This window comes from Ornithorhynchus anatinus, chromosome 17, assembly GCF_004115215.2.
Source record: "Ornithorhynchus anatinus isolate Pmale09 chromosome 17, mOrnAna1.pri.v4, whole genome shotgun sequence".
NCBI lineage: Eukaryota > Metazoa > Chordata > Mammalia > Monotremata > Ornithorhynchidae > Ornithorhynchus > Ornithorhynchus anatinus.
The window spans coordinates 22,818,117-22,841,524 of NC_041744.1; the positions used below are offsets into that span (position 1 = coordinate 22,818,117).

Consider the following 23,408-nt stretch of genomic DNA (forward strand, 5'->3'; position numbering starts at 1 on the left):
TGTGAATACGGCTGTGGAAGATGAGAGGATGTAGAAATGGAAGAACTGATCAATTATATTTATTGAGCACTTACTATGCGCAGAGCACATCTTAAGCACTTGGGAAAGTACAATGGCAAATGCCTCATAAAACGTGTTGTCAGTGGACTGCTGTTATGAATTCATTTTGTCCCTGGCTGCTGCAGTTCTGAATGGCATAACCACAATAATAGCAATAATAATAATCACTGTTATTATGGTACTTGTTAAATACTAATTGTGTGACAATAACTCTATTAAGCACTGGGGTAGATACAAGATAATCAAGTTAGACACAGTCCCTGTCATGGAATTCACAGTGGAGTAGAAGGGAGTAGAAGTCAATCTTCATTTTACAGATGAGGAAACTGAGGCCCAGAGAAGTTGTGACTTTTTTTAAAAAATGGTATTTGTTATAATAATAATGATGGTTTTTGTTAAGTGCTTATTATGTGCCAAGCACTGTTCTAAGCGCTGGGGTAGATACAAGGTAATCAGGTTGTCCCACATAGGACTCAGTCTAAATCCCCATTTTACAGATGAGGGAACTGAAGCACAGAGAAGTTAAGTGACTTGCCCATGGTAACCCAGCAGATGGGTGGCAGAGCTGGTATTAGAATCCAGGTCCTCTGACTCTAAGGCCCGGGGTTTTTTCACTAGGCCATGCTGCTTCTCAATCCTGTGGGCAGCTTGCTGAACTCTGCATGCTATTGTCATCCAGTTTCCCTTGGGGCCAGATGGGAATTGTCAAATGCAGAGGGAGCTCCGGGAATATCTATCTCCTCCTTCAGACTGTAATCTTCTTGTGGTTAAGGAATATGTCTACCAAATTTGTTGTACAGAACTCTCCCAAGAGCATAGTATGATGCTTTGCACATGGTCAATGCTAAATAAATACCACTGATTGATTAACTGATTGATTGGGGATCGACATATATACAAGTTAACACAATTTCCAAAAACCCAATCAAAGTTAGTGGGTGAAGAAAAAGATCAACATTTTGCAGGCAATGTTACACCTTATGTGCTTCTGGTATGCTTTCCCAAGTGCTTAGAACAATGTATTGCTCTTAGGAGATGCTCAAAAAATGTTACTCTTAATAGAAATAAAAAAGATGTGAATAAAAAAAGGAAATTTCCACATTAAAAAAAAAATCATCTTGACCAAAAAAAAACCCCAAGAGAAAGGTAACGGTCATTGACGCCCCATGAAATTTACTGAGTCCACTCACCTAAGGTGACTAGTCTTGGGGCATTAAAACAACCAAAAGTCAAAGAGAAAAGGAAAAGGAAATAATTTTTTCAGAGGAAATTAAAGCCTTTGTGAAATCGTGCAGCGCTACAGGAGCATTCGTGTTTGGTTTTGCAGTCACGGTCTTTACCTGAACCACGGCAGAGATCACCACTGGTAAATCAAACAGAGGAAGCCGCAAAATGTTAAACAAAGATATAGATGTGAAAACTTTGGTTGCTGTCAAAATATTTCCATCATTCTGCAAAAAGTACACTCCAAAAGTGGCCAAGGACACCTGGAAGGATAAAGCAATCCGACATTTTATTGACTTCATCTTCTCTTTTTGATACAGGTGCTACTACACACTGAAGACATTCAAGCAGACTGAATTACTGTCTTCTCTCCTGAAACTTAGTTCAATTGTGAGTTAATGAACAGGAAGTGTTCAGCCAACCCAGCCCCCAGCCCCAATTCATAGACTTTCAACCTATTCACCCATACTCTCCCATTCCCCCATTAGTAATTTAATTACTTCTTCTGCTCTAGACTGTGAGCTCCTTGTGGGTGGGAAACATGTCTACCAACTCTACTGTATTGCTTTCTTCTGAGTGTCTGGTACAGAATTTGGCTAATGTTAAGTACTCAAAGAATACCACTGACTGACTGACTGGATGGATATTGCAAAGAACTAGCAATTAACGTTGTGCAGAACTGTATTTTCCTTGGCTATAAGTACAGCTAATTCTCCTAGAATGAGGTGGTAGTTGATCCTTGAACAAAGCAACTCTTTAATGCAGAGAAGTACTTGAACAATGATTGATGTTGTTCATGGTGGGCATAGTTGTTTCTTCCAGTGCTACCTGGTGCTCTACCAAGTCACCTGCAGACAGAAGAACGGTCTCCAATTCCCTAATGGCAATTGATTTATTCACTCAATCGTACTTATTGAGCGCTTACTGTGTGCATATACTGTGAATAACAATAAACAGACATATTCCCTGCCCACAATGAGCTTAGAGTCTAGAGCAATGAAACGTGTTGTATGGGAGAATAAGCTGCATAATCTTATTTCAAAAAAGTGTATGGCAAATGACCTCCTGTGCTCCAGGCTTTTGCAGTGACTGCCTTGAAAGGGCCTCGTGGGGCAACTGGGAAAGGGCAGTTGCAGGAGGAACAGTGCACAAAAACAGTGTGTGTTCTTTGACACAGAAAAGGAGGGAAGGGGGATCTTATTAGGTGCCAGGCACTATACTAAATATAAGATAGATTGGACACAGTATCTGTCCAACTGGGGGGTTTACAGTTTTAATCCCCATTTTACAGGTGAGGTAACAGAAGTACAGAACTTGTCCAAAGTCACATACAAGACAAATGGTGGAGTTGGGATTAAAACTGGCTTCAAATGGCTCTCCATAGAAGAGGTCAGTCTCAGAGGGTTTAAGCTCTTCTAGCTAGTTCTCCTCTCCACTGATCATTGTTGGCAATGTTCTCTTTTGAGAACCTGATTCTCCAAATGGGGTATAGAGAAGGAAGCTTCCCTCTCCACAGACCATGGCTTTGGGATTGAGCTGGACATAATGGCATAATAGTTTGATGACCTGTGAAGTGCTGCTATAACTGGGGGGTATTATATAAAGTTCCTGTTCATCTTTAAGGAGCTGATCAATTTTTACCTTTTGAAAATAAGATGAAACCATATTTCACTTGTAGTTCCTTTCAGGACAAAGAACTGCCAAGAAACATCTCCGGCCCATTTCCTTCTTTAGGCACTGTTAACTTCAATTTGAAGCAACTCATTTAAAAATACACTTTCTTGTTTTACTTTTAGTACATGAACGCCAACCGGTTAGAAGTTGCCTCGTGATTAAATCTCCAAAATCGAGTGAGAAAATATTGACAAAACTCACCAAGAAGGGAATGCAAGTGAGCGTCAGCATGGAAAATACGGTCAGGTACCCAGCAGATTTGAGAACATTCAGTTCACGCTCCCGGATCTCTGTGATCTTCTTCTGGTATGAAGGTTCCCATGCATAAAGCTTGAGAATCTACATGGATGACACCGACTGAGAGATGATTACATGCATTCAGAGGGAACGTGTAAGTGATGGTCTGGGTTTCTCTAAGGCACTCTATCAGCTCTTCTGCTTCTACCTTACCTTGTTAATCTCCTACTGCAACCCAGCCCACAAGACTTATTCCGCTATCGCCGACCTCTTTACTGTACCTAAAATCTTATCTGACCTGCAGCTGATCTCTTACCCAAGTTCTCCTTCTGGGCTGGTACACTCTCCCTCTTCATTCTAGCAGATGACCACTCTCCCTATCAAAGGACTTTTCCAAGAGGCTTTTCCCCCGCTTCTGTGTCACTTGGATATGTACCCTTTAAGTACTCTGACATTCAGCCCCACTCCCACAGGACTTTATAAAAATAATCGTGGTATTTGTTAAGCGCTATGTGCCAGGCCCTGTACTAAGCACTGGGTTTTATATATATACACATATCCTTACACTTTTCCTTTCCTCCCATTAGACTGTAAATTCCTTGTGGGCAGGGATTGAGTCTACCAACTGGATTGCACTGTACTCTTCCAAGCATGTAGGACAGTGCTCGGTACACAGTAAGTACTCAATTCAAGACATTTAACCTGTCAATATTTATTTCCCCACAGGACTGCTAATCCTGGTGTTTTTCCCTTACTGCCCTGCTTATTCATAATAATAATGGTGACAACTGTATTTGTTAAGCATCTACTGTATGACAAGCAGTGTACTAAGAGGTATGGTCTAAACAGGTGAGACATAATCCCTATCCTTTATGGAGTTCACAGTCTAGGCAGGAGGAGAACAGGTATTTAATTTCCATTTTACAGAAGAGGAAACTGAGACACAAAGAAGTTAAGTGATAAGCCCAAGGTCAAGCAGCAGGCAAATGGCAGAATATGGATTTCAATCCAGGTCCGGTAACTTCCAAGCACTTGCTACTTTCTACTAGGCCACGGTGTTAATGTAGAAATCCTCTGTGCCAGGGGTGGGGTAGTAGGATTGGAGTTACTGAGCATCGTAAGAGGTCTTCTTGAACTGCCTTGTTTATAGTGCAAACGATAATGAGCATACCATCTGTACCATCATATATCATCACCAGAACGACCGCCCTGGGCTACGCCATCAACAGAACGACCGTTCTGCACTACGCCATCATCAGAACGACTGCCCTGGGCTAAACCATCATTAGAATGATCACTCTGGGTTTTGCCATCATCAGAACGACTGCCCCGGGCTTTGGCATCATCAGAAAAATCACTCCGGACTTTGTCATCATCAGAACAACCACCCTGGACTTTGCCTTCATCACAACAACTGCCCGAGTCCTCTGTTATTATCAGAATAACCGCCCTCAGCTTCACCATCATGACAACCATCCAGGCTGTGCCATCGTAACAACTGCCTTGAGCTATACCATTATCAGAACGATTGCCCTGAGCAATGCCATCATCAGATCGACTGCCCTGGTCTACTCCATCATCAGAATGACCTCCCTGGGCTATGTCACCATGAGAAAAACTGTTCCAGGATTGGTCAACATCAAAATGACCACTCCGAGCTTCGCCAACATCAAAACAACCATGCCAGGCTATGTTATCATCAAAATGATCACTAATAATGTAATAATAATGTTGGTATTTGTTAAGCGCTTACTATGTGCTGAGCACTGTTCTAAGCGCTGGGGTAGACATAAGGGAATCAGGTTGTCCCACGTGGGGCTCACAGTCTTAATCCACATTTTACAGATGAGGGAACTGAGGCACAGAGAAGTTAAGTGACTCGCCCACAGTCACACAGCCGACAAGTGGCAGAGCTGGGATTCGAACTCATGAGCCCTGACTCCAAAAGCCGTGCTCTTTCCACTGAGCCACGCTGCTTCTCGGTCACCGTGGATTAAAGGTGATGTTCAGGTACTGAACAAGGCAAATATCAGCTTGAATTCATAGTTTCATGTAATTGAAAGGGAAGCTCAAAAGGTCATCCTGTCCAGTCCCAGACTTGAACTAAACTATCGCTCCTCACACATTGTCAGCTATACCAGGTCTTTAGCTGGGACATGTCCTCATTCAGACTCAGATATATAGGTGAGATCTTCACCAGAGGGCCCCACTCCAGAGACAAAATTGATGAAATTTTTGTCCACTCGACAGCATAAACAAGAATACTAACTTCATTTTGGGAGTGGAAGTTGGTGGCAAACAGCCCTTCCCAGGGGTTCTAAAATCTGGGCAGAGTTTGGGTCCCTCTGCCTACAGGACCTCTTCATAATTCAGAGGCAACTGAGGTAAATTTCACTATCAACAGGACCAAATCAGCCCCAATTGCCAACATTTTTGCCACCCTAGTGCTGCCGGCGGCATGTCTCCTAACTCTACGTACTCTCCTAAGTGCTTTGTACAGTGTTCTGCACAGAGTAAGTGCTGAATAAATAATGTGGATGGAAGACAACTGGTGACTCAAATCCACCAAAACTGACTCCTATCAGCTTTACATAAGTCTACACCTGACTGGATTTTATGATCTGCTATCAGTAAAATCATGGACAGAAAACCTCAGTCACTAGAAAAAGACCCAGAGAAACGACTGCAAAGCTCCAATACAAGAATGGTTACACAGACCAGCCAGCTCCTACAAAAATAAGGGATCAGAATGATTTGCAAATACCATTTGGGAAGCAGCATGGCCTAGGACAAAGAGGAGCCTGGAAATCAGAAGACCTGGGTACTAATCCAGGCTCTGCCACTTGCCACCTGTGTGACCTTGGACAAGTCAATTACTTTCTCTTTGCCTCAGTTCCCTCATCTTCAAAATGGGAATTTGATACTCATTCTCCCTCCTATTTAAACTGTGAGACCCATTATAGATGAGACCTAGTTATTTTGTATCTATCCCAGTGCTTAGTACAGAGCTTGGCACATAGTAAGCATTTAACAAATACCATAATTATTATTTTCACCTAACCTTGTGGTATACCCTGAAAATTTAGAAGTCTTTGAATCTGATATAGGCTGTATAAACCTTCACAAAAGCTTTCATTCATATAAGCACTTTAATGTAGATATGCACACAGATTCCTCATCATTCAAGGGAAAGAAATTAAAGTCCTATCTCTTTGATCACTGATATTACCTTTATTCCGTGTAAGATTTCACTGACTAGTTTGATCCGTTGATCTGTGCTCTTCAGTTGACTTTTCTATTCCAACAAGAGGAGAAAAAAGGAAAGAGCATAATATGCAGCTGAAATATTCATTGTATTACAAATATTTATTGACAACCTACAGTGCCCATTATGGGCAGGGAACATGTCTGCTAATTCTGTTATATTGTACTCTCCCAATAAATTAGTACAGTACTCTGCACATAGTAAGCATTCAATAAATACTAGTGATTTATGAATGCAGAAAATTTTGAAAAGCATAATAGTTAAATAAACCTGTACAAGAGGATTACCTCTGGAAACCATTTGAAGGTTTCATTAAATGCATTATCACTTTGAATGGTGCTATTTTAAATAGGCTGACATACATTCTATTGTAATGGAATAAATCCCCCAATGCTGCTTTAATCCGTTCTAGATTGCTTTCAAAAAAAAGTACAATTCAACTGTCATTAGAAGCAGTTTTCTATATTTGAATCAAACTATTCTTAAACACCATACTTAGTTCTTCTGAAACTAGAATTGGTAAAATAAATGAATTTTTAAAGTGTTTTGGAAACAATATAAAACGCATTTTACAACTTATTCAAATGTTTCAATTTATGCCATCAGAAAGGTGATTCTACTACTTTGCCACTTCTTACAGATTGCTGTATTACCTATATTTAAAGCTAAGAGAATCACTTTAAAAGGTAACACACTGGTGTGTGAAATGTAAAACATATATTAACATTTAAAATATATATTACATTTCTGGATGCAGAGCAGCTACTTGATTTTTTTTTTCTTTTTGAAAGTATGTAAGTGCTTAACGATATGCCAGACACTGTACTAAGTAATGGGGTAGATACAAGTCAGGTTGGACACAGTCCATGTTCCACACGGGGCTCACAGTCTTAAGCCCCATTTTACAGAGGAGATAACTGAGGCACAGAAAAGTTAAGTGACTTGTCCATGGTCACACAAAAGACAAATGCTAGAGCTATTAGAATCCACATCCTTCTGACTTCCAGGCCCATGCTCTACCCACTAGGTCACTCTGCTTCTCTAAAATTATATAGCCACAGATACTTTTAAACACGATTTCAAAAGCTGGTTTGGAAAAAAAATCTACATCATCAAAAGATACAAAAAAATATGTTAAAATAACAGAACATTAATGTCATCTTTATCTTATATTGTCTTTTAACACCTTCTCCCAAGAGGAAAAGCTTTTCTTCTCCAATTCCCAGTGACTCCCAAGGGCCACAGAAAAAAGAACCAGGCGATAAATTTCTCCAAATGTCACATAACATAGTGGTGCATTAAGCTTTGTCTATATAAATGAAGTATACTGAATAATCTAAGTAGTTCAATTCAATCTTTTCAAATGACCTTGGAGGTTTAAAATAAAAGGCGGGAGGCTGGGGGGAAGTAGGGGGAATGCTTTAGCCTGAATTTTCTAGATTGACTGAAACCTTCAGGTAGATTCACCAAGTAAAATTGGAGCTCTCCACTTTATGCCGTCTCCCCCTTCAAATCCACCAGATCCCAGCTCTTCCCATCTTCAAAGGCCTTCTGCAGTCATCTCCTTCAGGAGGTCTTCTCAGTTGGTCAATCATATTTATTGAGCACTTACTGTGTACAGAGCACTGTACTAAGAACTTGGGAGAGAACAATATAACAATAAACAGACACATTCCCTGCTCAAGGTCATATTCCCACAACTACCACCTCAGCTCTCCTGGGCCAACTACACACTTAACATTCATACTCACCCTAAGCACTTTAGTAAGTACTGACTTACATATCCCCTTTTGAAGCAAGTACTCATCCATGCAGCCATCTTCCCATCCCCTTCTCCCTCTTATCTATAATTTATTTTGTGTCTGTTTCCCCCACTACACTGCAGGCTCCTTGATGGCAGAGATCGTGCCTTCTATGTTATGACCACTTCATTTATAAATATTTTTGCTCATTTCTCCCATGAGAGTATAAACTCAATGAGGGTAGGTAATGTGTCTCTTTGCTTCTGAGGTGCTTTCCCAAGCATTTAGTGTAGCAAGTTGCACCAGAGTGTACACAATCAATACTGTTAATACAAATACTACTATGACTCTCCAAAGTGTTCAGCAGAGTACTCTGCACACAAGAGTCCTCTAGATTGCATCCTAGTATGGGTGGGAAACTTGTCTACTAATTCTGTGGTACTTTACTCTCCCAGCTGCTTGGTACAAAGCTCTGCCCATAATACATAGTAGGTGCTCAATAAATACCATTGATTAATTGATTTATCGAGGTCCTAGCCATCCACTTCCTTACCTTCAGTTTTTTAATCCTGGTAGCGACCAAGGCATTTATGGGGATGACCAAGATGAGGACAGCTACCCCTGCTAGCACGGATGGTCCAAGCTCTTGCCACAGCAGTAAGATGGCCATTAGAATCTGCAGAGGTGCAGACCATAACAGGTTGAGATTTACTGCTAGATCCATAAGTTGCTGGGCATCTGCTGACATTAAGTTTACAACTTCACCAGTTGTAAATTTTTTGCGTGAAAAGTTAGATAAATTCAAGGCCTGGAGAAATTAAAAAAGAAAAAATAGGCAGAAAGAATTTTGAGTTTGATTTTGTTTTCAAAACCACATCAGAGAACATTAAAAATTATAATTTGGAAGTTCAAAAGGACACTATTGATAGGATATTCTTGGCACAAATAAAATTTGAAACATCTGTCACATTGCCCAGGGGTTTCAATTCAAAAGATGAAAGTAAAGCAGCCCCCAGTATAGAGTAAGGCCCCCAATTTGGGATTCAAGGAACACGTCTACCAGCTCAGTTGCATTGTACACTTCCACATGCTTAGTACAGTGCTCTGCGAACAATAAGTGCTCAATAAATACTATTGATTGACTCACCTAAGAGAGACTGTCTCTTGTTTTGAAGGTATTTTTCCAAGGACATAGTACAGTACATTACACCTGTATAATACCTATAGTATTAATACCATTAATACTACCACTACAGGCAACAATAAAGTTGTTCTGATGTACAATTGTGAGATGCTGTAAATACAAACAATTATTACACACAATTACAGGCACTGAGGCTTTAATGATAAAAAAAGCCTCTGCAAATTTTCCTCTTCCCAATCCCCTTAAAAAATGGTACCCATTTGAAATGCCACCTTCCTTAAATCAATCACCACCACTAATGTGGGTGGGGCTTAATTTGGACCTCAACCATAGTTTGCAAAATGAAGGAGCATTATGAAAGAACTAGAAAGGACAAAAGAGTCAAGAGACAAATTGCCAGATAGTAAAATAGGGGCCCAAAGTGAAACACTAGCAGAACTGATTTTTCTTTACATTTTATGTGTCCAGTCAACTTTTAGACACCTCTCTGAAAGAATAAAATGACAAACCACAAGGGGCAATTAAATGGCCTTGCCTTGCTAAATTACCCAGGCTGTACAACTTTCTAGGAGTGTGAAGACATCTAAAGAGACACAATAGCTGTGGGCTCTAAAATTGGGGAATGAAAGTCAGTAGAAAGGAATCGAACAAATGAAGTGGAGCCAGAAGGTAAGAAATGAGTCCTAAACTACAAATAATAAGATAAGGCAAGAATAAACAAATAGCTTTTGGAAAAAGAGACTCTAGGTCATGTAAATTATAAAACAATTCTTCTGAATTCATTCATTGGATCATATTTATTGAGCACTTACTAAGTGTAGAGCACTGCATTATGCACTTGGGAAAGTATAATGCAACAATAAAAAGACACATTCAATGCCCACAATGAGCTTACAGTCTAGAGGAGAGTTTACACTTCCTGCCTTTGAGTAGCTCCAGGTTACTTGGAACCTTCTAAACAAAGAAATAAATATAACAACCGATATAATTCCTATACTCTCCCCTTCTCTTCTGTGACCAGCCCCTGCATCCATTACTTTACTGATACTCAAATCTGTTCTTCTTTTCACCTAACTTTTCTCATCCTTTGCCCCCATCCCCTCTCCCAGCCCCACTCCCCAGATGGGATATCACCTTATTAGCCAGAAGCAACTCCTTCTAAAGTATCATGGTTGAGCTCTGAATCTGCATTTGTTTGAGTGGATGGAGGGCTAAAGATGGGAGTGGATGTCTCAGTCTATTTTTTTTAAAAGCAATCCAGGACCTTTGGGGAATAGGAGATGATGTGGTGACTTCAGTGGAAAACTAGTGGTTTTATGGCAAAGTTAAAATGTAATTACATTTTGCTCTTAAAAGGTAGGGGGATTTGGCTTAGTTGTCTCCAGAAAAAGGAACAGGAAGGGGGAAGTCTCGGAGCTGAATTTGGGTAAAGGAGATAATAATTAATGTATTAATGTCTGTCTCTCCCTCTAGACTGTAAGCTCGTCGTGGGCAGAGAATGTGTCTGTTCATTGTTACATTATATTCATTCATTCATTCAACCAATCGTATTTATTGAGCACTTACTGTGTGTACAGCATGGTACTAAATGCTTGGGAGAGTACAATACAACAATAAACAGACATATTCCTTGCCTACAACTAGCTTACAGTTTTGACAGGGTGGGGAGGAACAGATATTAATACAAATATATAACTTACAGATATGTACATAAGTGCTGTGGGGCTGGGGGCGGTGACAACAAAGGGAGCAAGTAGAGGGACACTGGGAAGGAGTTTAGAACAAAGCAAATGGGGCAAGAATCCATTGGAAAGTTTTGATTCCTTTTACAACACCTGGCCCACAGTACGTTCTTACAAATACCATTAAAAAATACTTTCAGCACCAGAGGAGGGGCGTGACAAAGTTAAAGGAACAGGCTGGGGTCATGACTTTGGCAGAATAGTAGTTCTGGGCTAACTGGAGGCCTAAAGAGCCTAAATTGCTCAGATTATTTTCCACTAATTAAAAAGAACCTAACAAAGGCCCTTTCAGGGAAAACATTTCATCATTAAATTTCACATTCAAAGAGCAGCATACACATCCTTCCAGTCAACTGTGACGCCCCATCGAACGGCTTTGATTAGCACATCAATAAATAGCTCCATTCTGAAAAGAGACTTCTTTGGAAGGGTGGATACCTTTTTGTAGATCAATCCAATTACAGCGGTTTTGATTTTTGCAGAGGTAAGGATGTTAAAGCGTTGATATAACTGAAGGACCAGGGTTTGCAAAATGGCCACTGCAAAAAGAGCAACCGCATAGCTGCATCCAATCCAACCTAAGTCGGAGCGATTTTCAACCAAAATGATCATCTGTCTGAAAGTTGTGTAAACAGAAGGGGAGGTTAAAGTAGAAAAATTGTTTTATGTTCATAAATAACTACCACTTAAAAGGTATTGCCACCCAATATATAATTCTGCACCTGTTCTCAGGCTCAATTTAAACAGCTCTTCCACCCCCAGTCTGTCCTCCCAAGGAATTATTTTCTTTTCATTTAATTAGTTGCCCTACAATCTTATTGTAAAATCATCCAGTGATCTTTCCATTAACCTCCCCTGGAACAGAAACCCAGACAACAACACAGCTGCAAAACCCTCATGCACCAATCTACCCAAAGACACTTTTGTCCTATTGCTGGGACAGGATTTTTATGAAAAAATGACAAAAAATGTCCAGCCCTGAGTGCTGTACTCCTGTGCCACTCTTCTATGCCCAATCTTTTGGTTGAAATATTGAAGTATTCCAAGCCTGTTGTGAAGATTATCCTTGCTGTCTCCTCCTGGTCACCTGATGAAATGTCATCAAAGGGAAGTGCCTCCATAGAGAGAAATCTCTCAATCCAGCACCACACTGGTTCAGTGTCAGAAACAATATCATAACTCAAAGAACCTGATGTCTGGAATAATTCAACCACTGGGCCCTACATGAATAAGGTACTTTCATTACTGAGATGAAGTAAGTAAATACCCTTATTTTGCGTTCTTATTTTGTGACATAAAACAGTTCATGAGCTGAGTTGCAACTACTGTACATTGTAACGACTGTACTATATTAATCAATCATATTTATTGCACATATTTACTGTGTGCAAAGCACTGTGCTAAGTGCTTGGGAGAATACAATACAACAGAGTTGGAAGACATAGTCCCTACCCATAATGAGCTTACAGTCTAGAGAGCAGTGTGCTCTCCCAAGAACTTATTACAGTGCTCTACACAAAGTAAGCACTCAATAAATACCATTGATTAATTGATGGTATGGACCAAGCCCCCATGTCTGAAAAAAAATAAAAATAAAAAGCTGGTGTCAGTGGGCAGCAGGCTGGGCTCCCCAGGGGCCTCTGTTCATATGAGGGTCACTTAGGTACCTTGTGAACACATCCTACAGAATATATCCATTTCCTAAGCACTAATTTCTGTAATTATCTTCTTTTCCTACAGAAGCAGCATGGCCGAATTGAAACAGCACAGACCTAGGTATCAGAGGACCTCATTCCTAATCCCAGCTCTGTCCTTTCTCTGCTGTGTGATCTTGGGTAAATCATTAACTTCTCTGGGCCTCAGTTTCTTCATTTGTAAAATGGGGATCCAACATCTGTTCTCCCTCCTAATTAGATTGTGAGCCCCACGTGGGACAGGAACTGCGCATGACCTAATTAACTGTACCCCAGTGCTTACAACAGAGTTTGGGAGCTTGACAAGTAGTAAATACTGAATACCATTATTATTATTAGCCAACTGCTCCCATCCAGAATCTGAGTGTTTGATTTTCACTTCTAAAGGCATTCCCCTGTAGGATTTCTTTTCTCTATTTACCTAAGTCATTCTGAATTTTCTTCCTGTTTCCTAATGCTTTAGTAAGCCTACCCTAATTTAACTTCATTTGCAGATCTGAAGGATGTGCTGCCGATTCCTTTATCCAGACCACCTATAAAGATACTGAACAGAGCTAATTTCTGGGCTGGTACCAGTGGAAACCCCCTTGATATTTCCAGCCCTTTAGCCCCTGAGTCACTGATGACCACCCGGGCTCAGTTAGCCAGTGTGAATAGAATGGTTCCTGTGAATTCTAAAAACTCACCACTTCATTAAAATAAATGAAAAGGGACCATAGGCAAATAAATGTTTTTACTTTTGCCCAAATTCCTCTTTGTCATATTTATGCAATTGATAGTTACAAGTGAGCTGCAATTTCCTGAAAAGAAATATGACAATGAGAATGATGCCATGCTTCTACAGAATCTAGCTTTTCCCCTATTATTTTCTGGTGAAATTCAGGACCTGAAAATCTAGAACATAGTGTAAGTTGAAGAAATTAAATTAATTTCTAAACATATTTCAAAATTCTAGTGCTTATTTTTGCAGACTCCAGGTATTATCATCATCATCATCATCAACGGTATTTATTGACCACTTACTATGTGCAGTGCACTATACTAAGCACTTGGGAAAGTACAATACAACAGAATTAGCAGAAGCAGTGTAGCTGAGTGAAAATACCATGGACCTAGGAGTCAAAGGACTTGAGTTCCACTCCAACTCTGCCACTTGTCTGCTGTGTGACCTTAGACAAGTCACTTCACTTCTCTGTGCCTCAGGTACCTCATCTGTAAAATGGGGATTGAGACTATGAACCCAATATGCGATAGGAACTGTGTACAACCTATCTTGTATCTAGCCCAGCGCTTAGTACTGTGATTGGCACATAGTAAATACTTAAATACTATTTTTTAAATATGCCATGTTCCCTAGAAGATCATCCATGTGCCCTAAATAAATCTCTTAATGTTAAGAGATTTTTTTCAGCATCATTCTTATCATTTAGGAGAATGGGTAAACACTGCTTTATTGATTAAGAAAAAGTAAAGCACAGTTCAACTTACTTCATTATGAGTGGACTAGTGAAGGAGAGAATATCAGCAAACACTTTGAAAAGAGCAACTTGGGTGAGTAAAACTCTGAAGGTGGTCCACAGTGCAGAAAGCAAAGATGGTTTCCTGATGGCTGTCCCCTTGCCAAGAGAAACCTAGTGGATTTCAGGATGAAACACAAAAGTCAGGGAAGACTGTTTCTTTGATGTTCAGCCAATTAAAAGTTGAACGGTCTATATAAAACACCTTTGTTTAGGAGTCAAGAGACCAAGATTTAAGTCCCAGCTTCCTCACTACCCTATTGGTTGATCTTGGGCTAGACACTTAACTTCTCTGGATGTCAGTTTCCTCATCTGTAAAATGGGCATAAGATCTGTTGTCAACCCATCTGGGCCAGTGTGCATTGCCAATCTCATAACCTTATAGCTACCCCAGTGCTTAACAGAGAATAAGGGCTTAATAAATGACATATTTTGCTTTCTTATAAATATAAGTGGATCTACAGACCTAATGAAGTAGGCCACAATCTAAAATAATTAGGTTATGGGCAAAGAAGTTTTAAAATAATGGAAAAAGATAAGTCACCACCCAGGCACTGCAGGTCTTTTGCTCACTATTACTAGAAGCATGATTTTGACAGCTTTAGTTAGTGTGGAAAAGGAGGTAGAAAAATTTGGGAGCAATTTTTGAGACACACTTGCTGAACTTTTCTGCAAGTCTGTGCTATCAAATAGACAGTGAGAGGGATGTAATTCCAGATTTACATTTTTAACTCATCTTTTTTATGGGCTAGGTAACTGTAGTCCCTACAGAACAGATCTTTATTCGGTCCTGTTGCATTAATTATCCCACTTGGATGACCTTGGCTTGGACACTAAACTATTATTTCTTACTGAAATATCCAGAAACTGCTAATTTCAAGAACTTGATATTTCACATACATGTGTTTGTTGCAAGGTTTCTTGTAGATTCTTAGAATGTGATTTAAAAAAAAAAATCTCACCAGCTTCACCTTTTGCTTCTCATTGCTTTTAAACACTTCCTTCCTCCACTGCTTTTCAAAGATGGGGCCTATTGTGTAAGGTGAGTCACTTTCATTGAGTTCAAACAGGTCCTCGCGTTCCAGGGGCTTTGTATAGCCAAGGATTATTATTCTAGAAAGGAGGGAAGCATCAGGTCAAATTAAATTTTAAAATTCAGTACCAATCAACTTGGGCTTCACTGGCAACGTGGGGTTAGTTTGTAACCAAAGTAAAATGCCACTGCCTAAATCATAAACATCAGGCAAAATTAAAGGTTGTGATGTCCTATTGCCATCCAAATTCTGCATAGTCCACTTTGTCTTTGGCACAGAAAAAAACCAGTGGAAACTTGGGCTGAAGAGCTTCGCACCATTCTTGAACACCAACAGAGGACTGATTTTGACATGACTGGGAAATTCTAGATGGAGCTTTCAAGTCTCTCAAGCCGAGAGGTAAGGAAGCCAGCCTGAGGTAACAAACAATTCAAAAGGCATTTTTCCATTTCCTTCCCCACCCCCATCCCTACCCCAACCCCTGCAAGACACTAATATAGTTGTACAACTACCTGGTCTATCCTTGTTCTTCCTTCTGCTCTCACTATTTGTAAATCATTTGTATTTGTTGGCCTTCTCCTTGATGTAAGCTCCTTGAGGGTAGAGAATATGACTATCAACTCTACTGCACTGTACTTTTCCAAGAGCTTAGTACAGTGATCTGCCCACAGAATAAATACCATTGATTGGTTGATTCTGGGAGAGTACACTCTCTCAAGAGCTTAGTGCAGTGCTTCACTTTGAACACTCAATAAGTGCTCAAAAATTAGCAGAGTTCCAGTGTTCCGCTGCTTAGTCTGATGGGTAAAACGATGGAGGATACAGTTGTCTTGCAGCCAGGTGGGAGAGCAGAGATGGACTGGAAAGAAAGGGCTTGCCACTCTGCTCCTAGACTGTCTCCAGTCAGTAGAAAATATTTTACAATTTTCTCAAAGGGACAATATATTTTGAGGCCCAACAAGTCCATTAGCAAACTCATGCCTATGGCCAAAGTTGCTCTGCTGCCAAAGACTACGGCCATTTTGCACAGCTAGACCCAAAATTTAACCTCCCTCTTGGGTCAAGGAGCGAGGGCTCAGACCAGCTCAGACATTGAAAAGGCACCTGCAGTGTCTCAGTTTCCTTTTCCATCCCAGGTGATTTCCACAGACCTGAGTCATCCCACCCCTGCTCGGGTCTCCTGCAGTTAGACTGAGCCCATCTGCAGGATACTGCAACAAAAGCTGGGATTGTACCCACCTGAAGGTTAAGAATTGTGTCTTCTGACTCTACTGCATGTTTCCAAGTACTTAGTGTAGTGCTCTGCCCATGGTAGGCACTCAATAAATACAACATTGATAGTTTAGGAAGGTAGAGAGAGACTGGAAAAATCCCTCCAGTCACCAGAACAGTCACAGGGTTCTGATTCCACTTATGTTATAAGGAAACATGAATAAAATGTGCTCCCCCATGATTTATGCCTAAAAAAGACTTAAATGTAATAAGCAAAGGACCTTCAGTATTCAGTTTCAGTTGGCTTTAATGCATTGGAAGTCTTCCGACAATGCACTTTTTAAAAATATCAAGCAGTAAATGTGATTGTGTTATGTCAAATCCTTCTGTTCCCTTCCATACAATGCACATTCATTTTCAAAGAAACATTGCATTGATTTTCCCAAAAGTATTTTGAATACGTCCACCGACTCGGCATTTAGAGGGGAGAGGACTGTGCATAATCTAGCAGTTTGAGTTTATATGGGCTGGTGACCCCTGATTTTTGAATCTCACAGAGACACTCAAGATGCATGGTCCAGCATCGGCAAGGTTTTGGACCCGATGATGCTTCCCACCATTTTAAAGAGGATTTTGTCCTGAATGTAGTGATCAGGAGAGGGGCACAAGTGGAGAGATAAGGGCAGAGGTGAGGGTAGACCGAACATTATTGCTAGCTTAGAATATTTTGCTTCTCCTTTCTATTTCCTCTTTGGTTTGATTTTCACAGACACGTGTCTATGCTTGCTACAAGCAGAAACTCATGGCCTCTCAGCCTGGCAATGAAGCGGGTAAAAAAGATTGGTAGAAGGAGTTGTGGGGATGGATTGTGGGACAGGGACTGTGTTTGATCTGTATATCCCGCATCTACCTCAGCACTTAGGATAGTGCTGGGCTCACAGTGATCATTTAACAAGTACCACAAGTCAGTCAGTCAATTGTATTTACCGAGCACTTACCGTGCGCAGAGTACTGTGCCAAGCGCTAGGGAGAGTACAGTATAACAATAAACAGACACATTCCCCGCCCATGATGAGCTTACAGTCTAGAAGGGGAGATGGACATTAATGTAAATAAATTGCAGATATGTACATAAGTGATGTGGGGCTGAGACTGGAATGAATAAAGGGAGCAAGTCTGGGCGACATGGAAGGGAGTGGGAGAAGAAAGGAAGGCTTAGTCAGGGAAGGCCTGACTCAAGCCTGACAACTGTTACTATTTTAAATGTGGGTGGGGCCAGAGACCACTGTGGGACAAGAAGTATTTCCACAGGCCAGACGGTGCTTGAAATCCTACTGCAAGACTAGTTTTTCCGCAAAGCACCGTCAGAGCCCCAGCGGAAGAACGCGTGACGGCCAGCTTGTGACAGGAAGCATATGAAGATATGTAAGAGAGACCAAAGATTCTGGTATGGAGAAGGCATGAGGCCAGAAATCTAGAAGAGAACCAGTGGCCCAACTGCTGCAAGTGCCAGCACCTCAAGAAAGAAAGCGTTCAGGAGGTGACAGGGAAAATGATGACAAGCCAGATATACAAGGAAGTGGAGGGAAAAAGTGAAGAATGGTAATCTGAAATGACTGAAGAGTCTAGATTTAAAAAAAAAAGTCGAGAGTCGTGACAGAAAGGAAGAGGATCAGTTAGATGCAGGCATTCTTGAAAAGAGGTGAAACCGCTACAGGACTGGTGCAGAGGATTCCAGTGGCATTGAAAGGTGGCAGTGGAGACAGGATGTGCATAGAATCGACAAAGGGAAGGAAAACAGGTATAAAATTCTGGTGACATGAATTTGACAGGGCAAGTCAAATTCGGCCAAGAGCATAACTTAAGCCGGGCTCACAATTTGGGAAGAGGTTGTGTTGAAAACAGAGTGGGAAATGTGAAATATAGAAACAGAAAGTACCTGGCCAGAGACAACATATGGCTAGAATGTTGCCAAGCAGGTGTCATGTTATCTGAGGTTCAGGCATCATGGGTCAACATAAACATCAAGAGCCAGTGCCCTCTGACTCTATTAAGAAGAAGAGGGCTGGCATTTGGGATTTAGGCTGGGCAAATTGGCAATCGGGTGTCCTACTGAGAAGAGGAACAACTTCTCCCTGCTCCATCTATTGGGTTGAGCCCTGGGATTTTGGTTCTGGAGTCTAACACTTTCCTGAGCTTGGTCTAGGAAGGAGGCAATTAAAGAAGCAGCTCAAATATAATGGCAAGTAGTTCCTCCCCATCTAAAACAGAGTAGCCAAGTGGAAAAAGAACAGGCCTAGGATTCAGGAGATCTGGGTTCTAATCCCAGCTCCACCACTTGCCTCTTGGGTAAACTGGGGTATGTCACACAGGAGTTCTCTGTATCTCATTTTCCTCATCTGTAAAACGGGAATGAAGCACCCATCCTCTACCTTCAGATTGGGTGACTCATATGGGACAGGCACTGTGCCTGACCAGATTAGATTGGATTCAATCTAACCCACATTTACCACAGTGCTAGGTAAGTGCTTAACAAATACCACAGTTAAAGGCTTTGAAGAGCCACCTGTCCTGAACCAGCAAATCCCTGAACAGCCAGGCAGGGAGGAAAGAGGCAGGGTGATCTCCTCTGAGTCTCCTCCCTCAGAGGTTTTGCCATTCATAGGAAGGGGTGAGGCCTGGGAACAATGGTTTCAAGGCCTTAGCCTTTAGCCAGCTCCCAAGCACACAGCCCTCAGCCCAGTGGGCTTTTGGGAAATCACTGCCTATAACCTTCCCAACGACAATGCAAACAATATGAAAATGCAATTTAATACCAGGAGAGCTTTAGCAGCCTGTAATGTGTCATTACAATAAACTTTGAAAGCCTCTTCTAATGAATTTCAGACCCTTTTATGCCAAATTATGCAACAAGATCAGAGTACACAATGTAGGTATGGCTGAATTTTTAAAATGCTACAGTGGAAATGCCAACAAATGCAATTGTTAAATTCCTACCTGCTAAACCAGGAATAGGTCACCTTACTGAAGAAGGATGCTTGTTTTTCTGGACTATATTTCTAAAACATAAACGCAATATGCATATAAGTATCAGTGTAGGAAATAAACCATCTGAATTACATTTGAAACATTTTATGTAGTAAACAAAGGTATTTGTTCACAAATCTTTACATGTAAAACCTGGAAATTTTATATGTATTTTAATTTTTGTTGAACACTAAGTCTTTAACATGGAGGCACTAAATTCTGAACATATATCCACACCCTGGGCTATAGTAAAAGGTTTTGTGATCCAACAGAAAATCTGGGACTCCGTGGCTACTAACTCTGGCTTGGAATTCTCTCCCCCTTCATATCAGACAGACCACTGCTCTCCCCTTCTGTCTTACTAAAGTCATATTTCCTCCAAGAAGCCTTTCCCTACTCATGCTTCATTTCTTTCTCTCTTTTTACTCTCTCGCTTTCTCCCTATATCAGCTATGTACTTGGATCTGTATCCTTTGAGCATTTGATATTCACCCTACCCTCATCCCAACAGCACACCATATGCTTATCTTTAGTTTTATTTTAATGTTTGCCTGCCTCTCTAAAGTGTAAACTCCTTCAGTCCACCAGTCAAGCTTATACAATGAGTGTTTACTGTATGCACAACACTTGACTAAGTGATTGGGAGAGAACAATATAACTGAATAGGTAGATATGTTCCCTGCACACAATGAATTTACAGTCTAGAGGTAGAAGCTTATGATCTATAGGGAGCTTGTGGGCTGGAAACTAATTCCAGCTCTGCCCCTTCTCTGCTGTGGCTGTGTTACCTTGAATAAGTCATTTCACTGGGCCTCAGGGACCTCCTGTAAAATAAGGATTGAGACTGAGTCCCATGTGGAACAGGGACTGTGTCCAACCCAACTGTATCCACCCCACGCTTACTATGTGCCAGGCACTGTACTAAACTTGTATCCACCCCAGCGCTTAGTACAGTGCCTGGCACATAGTGAGTGCTTAAAAAATACCACTATTATTGCTATTATTATTACTGATTGGCTGATTATCTTCTCCTGGCTTTGTGGGGGGAGGGGGGGTGTCAACCTGGGTGGAGTTTAGGAAAGAGAAGGAACTGGGAAATAGGAATCAGGTTGGGGAGGAAGGAGATTTTGGCCAAAGACCTCCCCAACTCAGGGCCATTCTGGGATTGGAAAAGGGACGTCCTCCCACCTCCTCCCCGGGGATGCACAAGAAACAGCAAGGCAGAGTGGAAAGAGCACGGGCCTGGGGATCCAAAGGTCATGGGTTCTAATCCCCCCCCTGCTGCCTCCCTGCTGGGTGACCTTGGACAAGTAATTTCACTTCCCTGTGCCTCAGTGACCTCATCTCTAAAATGGGGATGGAGACCAGGCACCCCACGTGGGACAGGGACTGTGTCCAACCCAATTGCTTGTATCCACCCCAGTGCTTACTATGTGCCAGGCACTGTAATAAACTTGTATCCACCCCAGCACTTAGTACAGTGCCTGGCACATAGTGAGCGCTTAAAAAATACCATTATTATTGTTGGAGAAGCAACATGGCTTAATGGAAAGATCATGGGCTTGGGAGTCAGAGGCCATGGGTTCAAATTCCAGCTCTGCCACTTCTCAGCTGTGTGACTTTGGGCAAGCCACTTAACTTCTCTAGGCCTCAGTTAACATCTGTAAAATGGGGATGAAGCCTGTGAGCCCCACTTGGTACAACCTGATTACCTTGTATCTACCCCAGCGCTTAGTACATTGCCTGGCACATAGTAAACGCTTAAAAAAATACCATCATTATTGCTATTATTATTACTGATTGGCTGATTATCTTCTCCTGGCTTTGCCCTGGGGGTGGGGGTGGGGGTTGTCAACCTGGGTGGAGTTTAGGGGAGAGAAGGAACTGGGAAACAGGAACCGGGTTGGGGAGGAAGGAGAGCTTGGCCAAAGACCGCCCCAACCCGGGACCCGGCTGGGATTGGAAAGGGGGCGTCCCCCCTCCCCCTGGCCTGGGGATCAGAAGGTTGTGGGTTCGAATCCCGACTCTGCCACTTGTCAGCTGTGTAACTGTGGGCAAGTCACTGAACTTCTCTGTGCCTCAGTTACCTCATCTGTAAAATGGGGATTAAGACTGTGAACCTCACGTGGGACAACCTGATTACCCTGTATCTACCCCAGCGCTTAGAACAGTGCTCTGCACATAGTAAGCACTTAAAAAATACCAACATTATTATTAATCCCGGCTCTGCTTTTTGTCAGCTGTGTGACCTTGGGCAAGTCACTTAGCTTCTCTGTTCCTCAGTTACCTCATCTGTAGAAATGGAGATGAAGGCTGTGAGCCCTACGTGGGACAACCTGATTACCTTGTATCCACCCCAGCGCTTAGAAAAGTGCTTGGCACATAGTAAGCACTTAAATACCAACATCATTTATTAATCCCGCTCTGCTGCTTTCCTGCTAGGTGATCTTGGGCAAGTCACTTCACTTCCCCGTGCCTCAGTGACCTCATCTCTCTTAACTTCTCTGTGCCTCAGTTACCTCATCTGTAAAATGGGGATTAAGAGTGTGAGCCCCACGTGGGACATCCTGATTCCCCTGTGTCTACCCCAGCGCTTAGAACAGTGCTCGGCACATAGTAAGCACTTAACAAATACCAACATTATTATTATTAAAATGGGATGGAGTCTGGGTGCCCCATGTGGGACAGGGACCGCGTCCAACCCGCTTGGCTTGCCTCCGCCCCAGCGTTTAGTATGGTGCCCAGCACAGAGTAAGCGCTTAACAAATACCAACATTATTTATTAATCCCACTCTGCCGCCTCCTTGCTGGGTGACTTTGGGCAAGTCACTTAACTCCTCTGTGCCTCAGTTCCCTCATCTATAAAATGCGAATGAAGACTGTCAGCCCCACGTGGGACAGTCTGATCACCTTGTATCCCCACCCCCGGCCCAGAGCTTAGAACTGCGCTTGGCACATAGTAAACGCTTAATATCAACATTATTTATTAATCCCACTCTGCTGCCTCCATGCTGGGTGACTTTGGGCTAGTCCCTTCACTTCTCTGGGCCTCAGTTCCCTCGTGTGTAAAATGGGGATGAAGACTGTCAGCCCCACGTGGGACAGTCTGATAATAATAATAATGTCGGTATTTGTTAAGCCCTTACTATGTGCAGAGCACTGTTCTAAGCACTGGGGTAGATACAGGGTAATCAGGTTGTCCCACGTGAGGCTCACAGTCTTAATCCCTCTTTGACAGATGAGGGAACTGAGGCCCAGAGAAGTGAAGTGACTTGCCCACAGTCACAAAGCTGACAAGTGGCAGAGCAGGGATTCGAATCCATGACCTCTGATTCCCCAGCCCGTGCTCTTTCCACTGAGCCACGCTGCTTTTGTCCGTCTGTCTCCCCCGATTAGACTGTGAGCCTGTCAATGGGCAGGGATTGTCTCTATCTGTTGCCGAACTGTCCATTCCAAGCGCTTAGTCCAGTGCTCTGCACATAGTAAGCGCTCACTAAATACTACTGAATGAATGAATTTATCGTGATTAAGTTGCTTGTCCGTCTGTTTCCCCCGATCAGACTGTGAGCACGTTGTCGGGCAGGGATTGTCTCTGTTGCCGAACTGTCCATTCCAAGCGCTTAGTCCAGTGCTCTGCACATAGTGAGCGCTCAATAAGTACGATTGTATGAATGAATGACCTTGTATCCCACCCCCAGCGCTTACAACAGTGCTCTGCACATAGTAAGCGCTCAATAAGTACGATTGTATGAATGACCTTGTACCCCACCCCCAGCGCTTAGAACAGTGCTCTGCACATAGTAAGCGCTCAATAAGTACGCTTGTATGAATTAATG

The 23,408-nt window shown here is 42.0% G+C and overlaps 1 protein-coding gene across 8 annotated transcripts in view; it reads right to left on the reverse strand.

Annotated features, from left to right (window-relative positions):
* Window positions 1-23,408, reverse strand: part of LOC100081717 (multidrug resistance-associated protein 1) — a 69,945-nt gene that overhangs the window by 26,084 nt on the left and 20,453 nt on the right. For 7 of the 8 annotated variants that reach the window (XM_029082273.2, XM_029082275.2, XM_029082276.2 and 4 more), the window contains 8 exons: window positions 19,543-19,604; window positions 15,262-15,412; window positions 14,271-14,413; window positions 11,527-11,704; window positions 8,756-9,010; window positions 6,425-6,490; window positions 3,160-3,297; window positions 1,401-1,547 (listed from right to left, as the gene is read on the reverse strand). In XM_029082273.2, the coding sequence (XP_028938106.1) occupies window positions 1,401-1,547; window positions 3,160-3,297; window positions 6,425-6,490; window positions 8,756-9,010; window positions 11,527-11,704; window positions 14,271-14,413; window positions 15,262-15,412; window positions 19,543-19,604 (1,140 nt within the window). The remainder of the gene's footprint in view (window positions 1-1,400; window positions 1,548-3,159; window positions 3,298-6,424; window positions 6,491-8,755; window positions 9,011-11,526; window positions 11,705-14,270; window positions 14,414-15,261; window positions 15,413-19,542; window positions 19,605-23,408) is intronic. The other variant, XM_029082271.2, reaches the window with a different exon arrangement.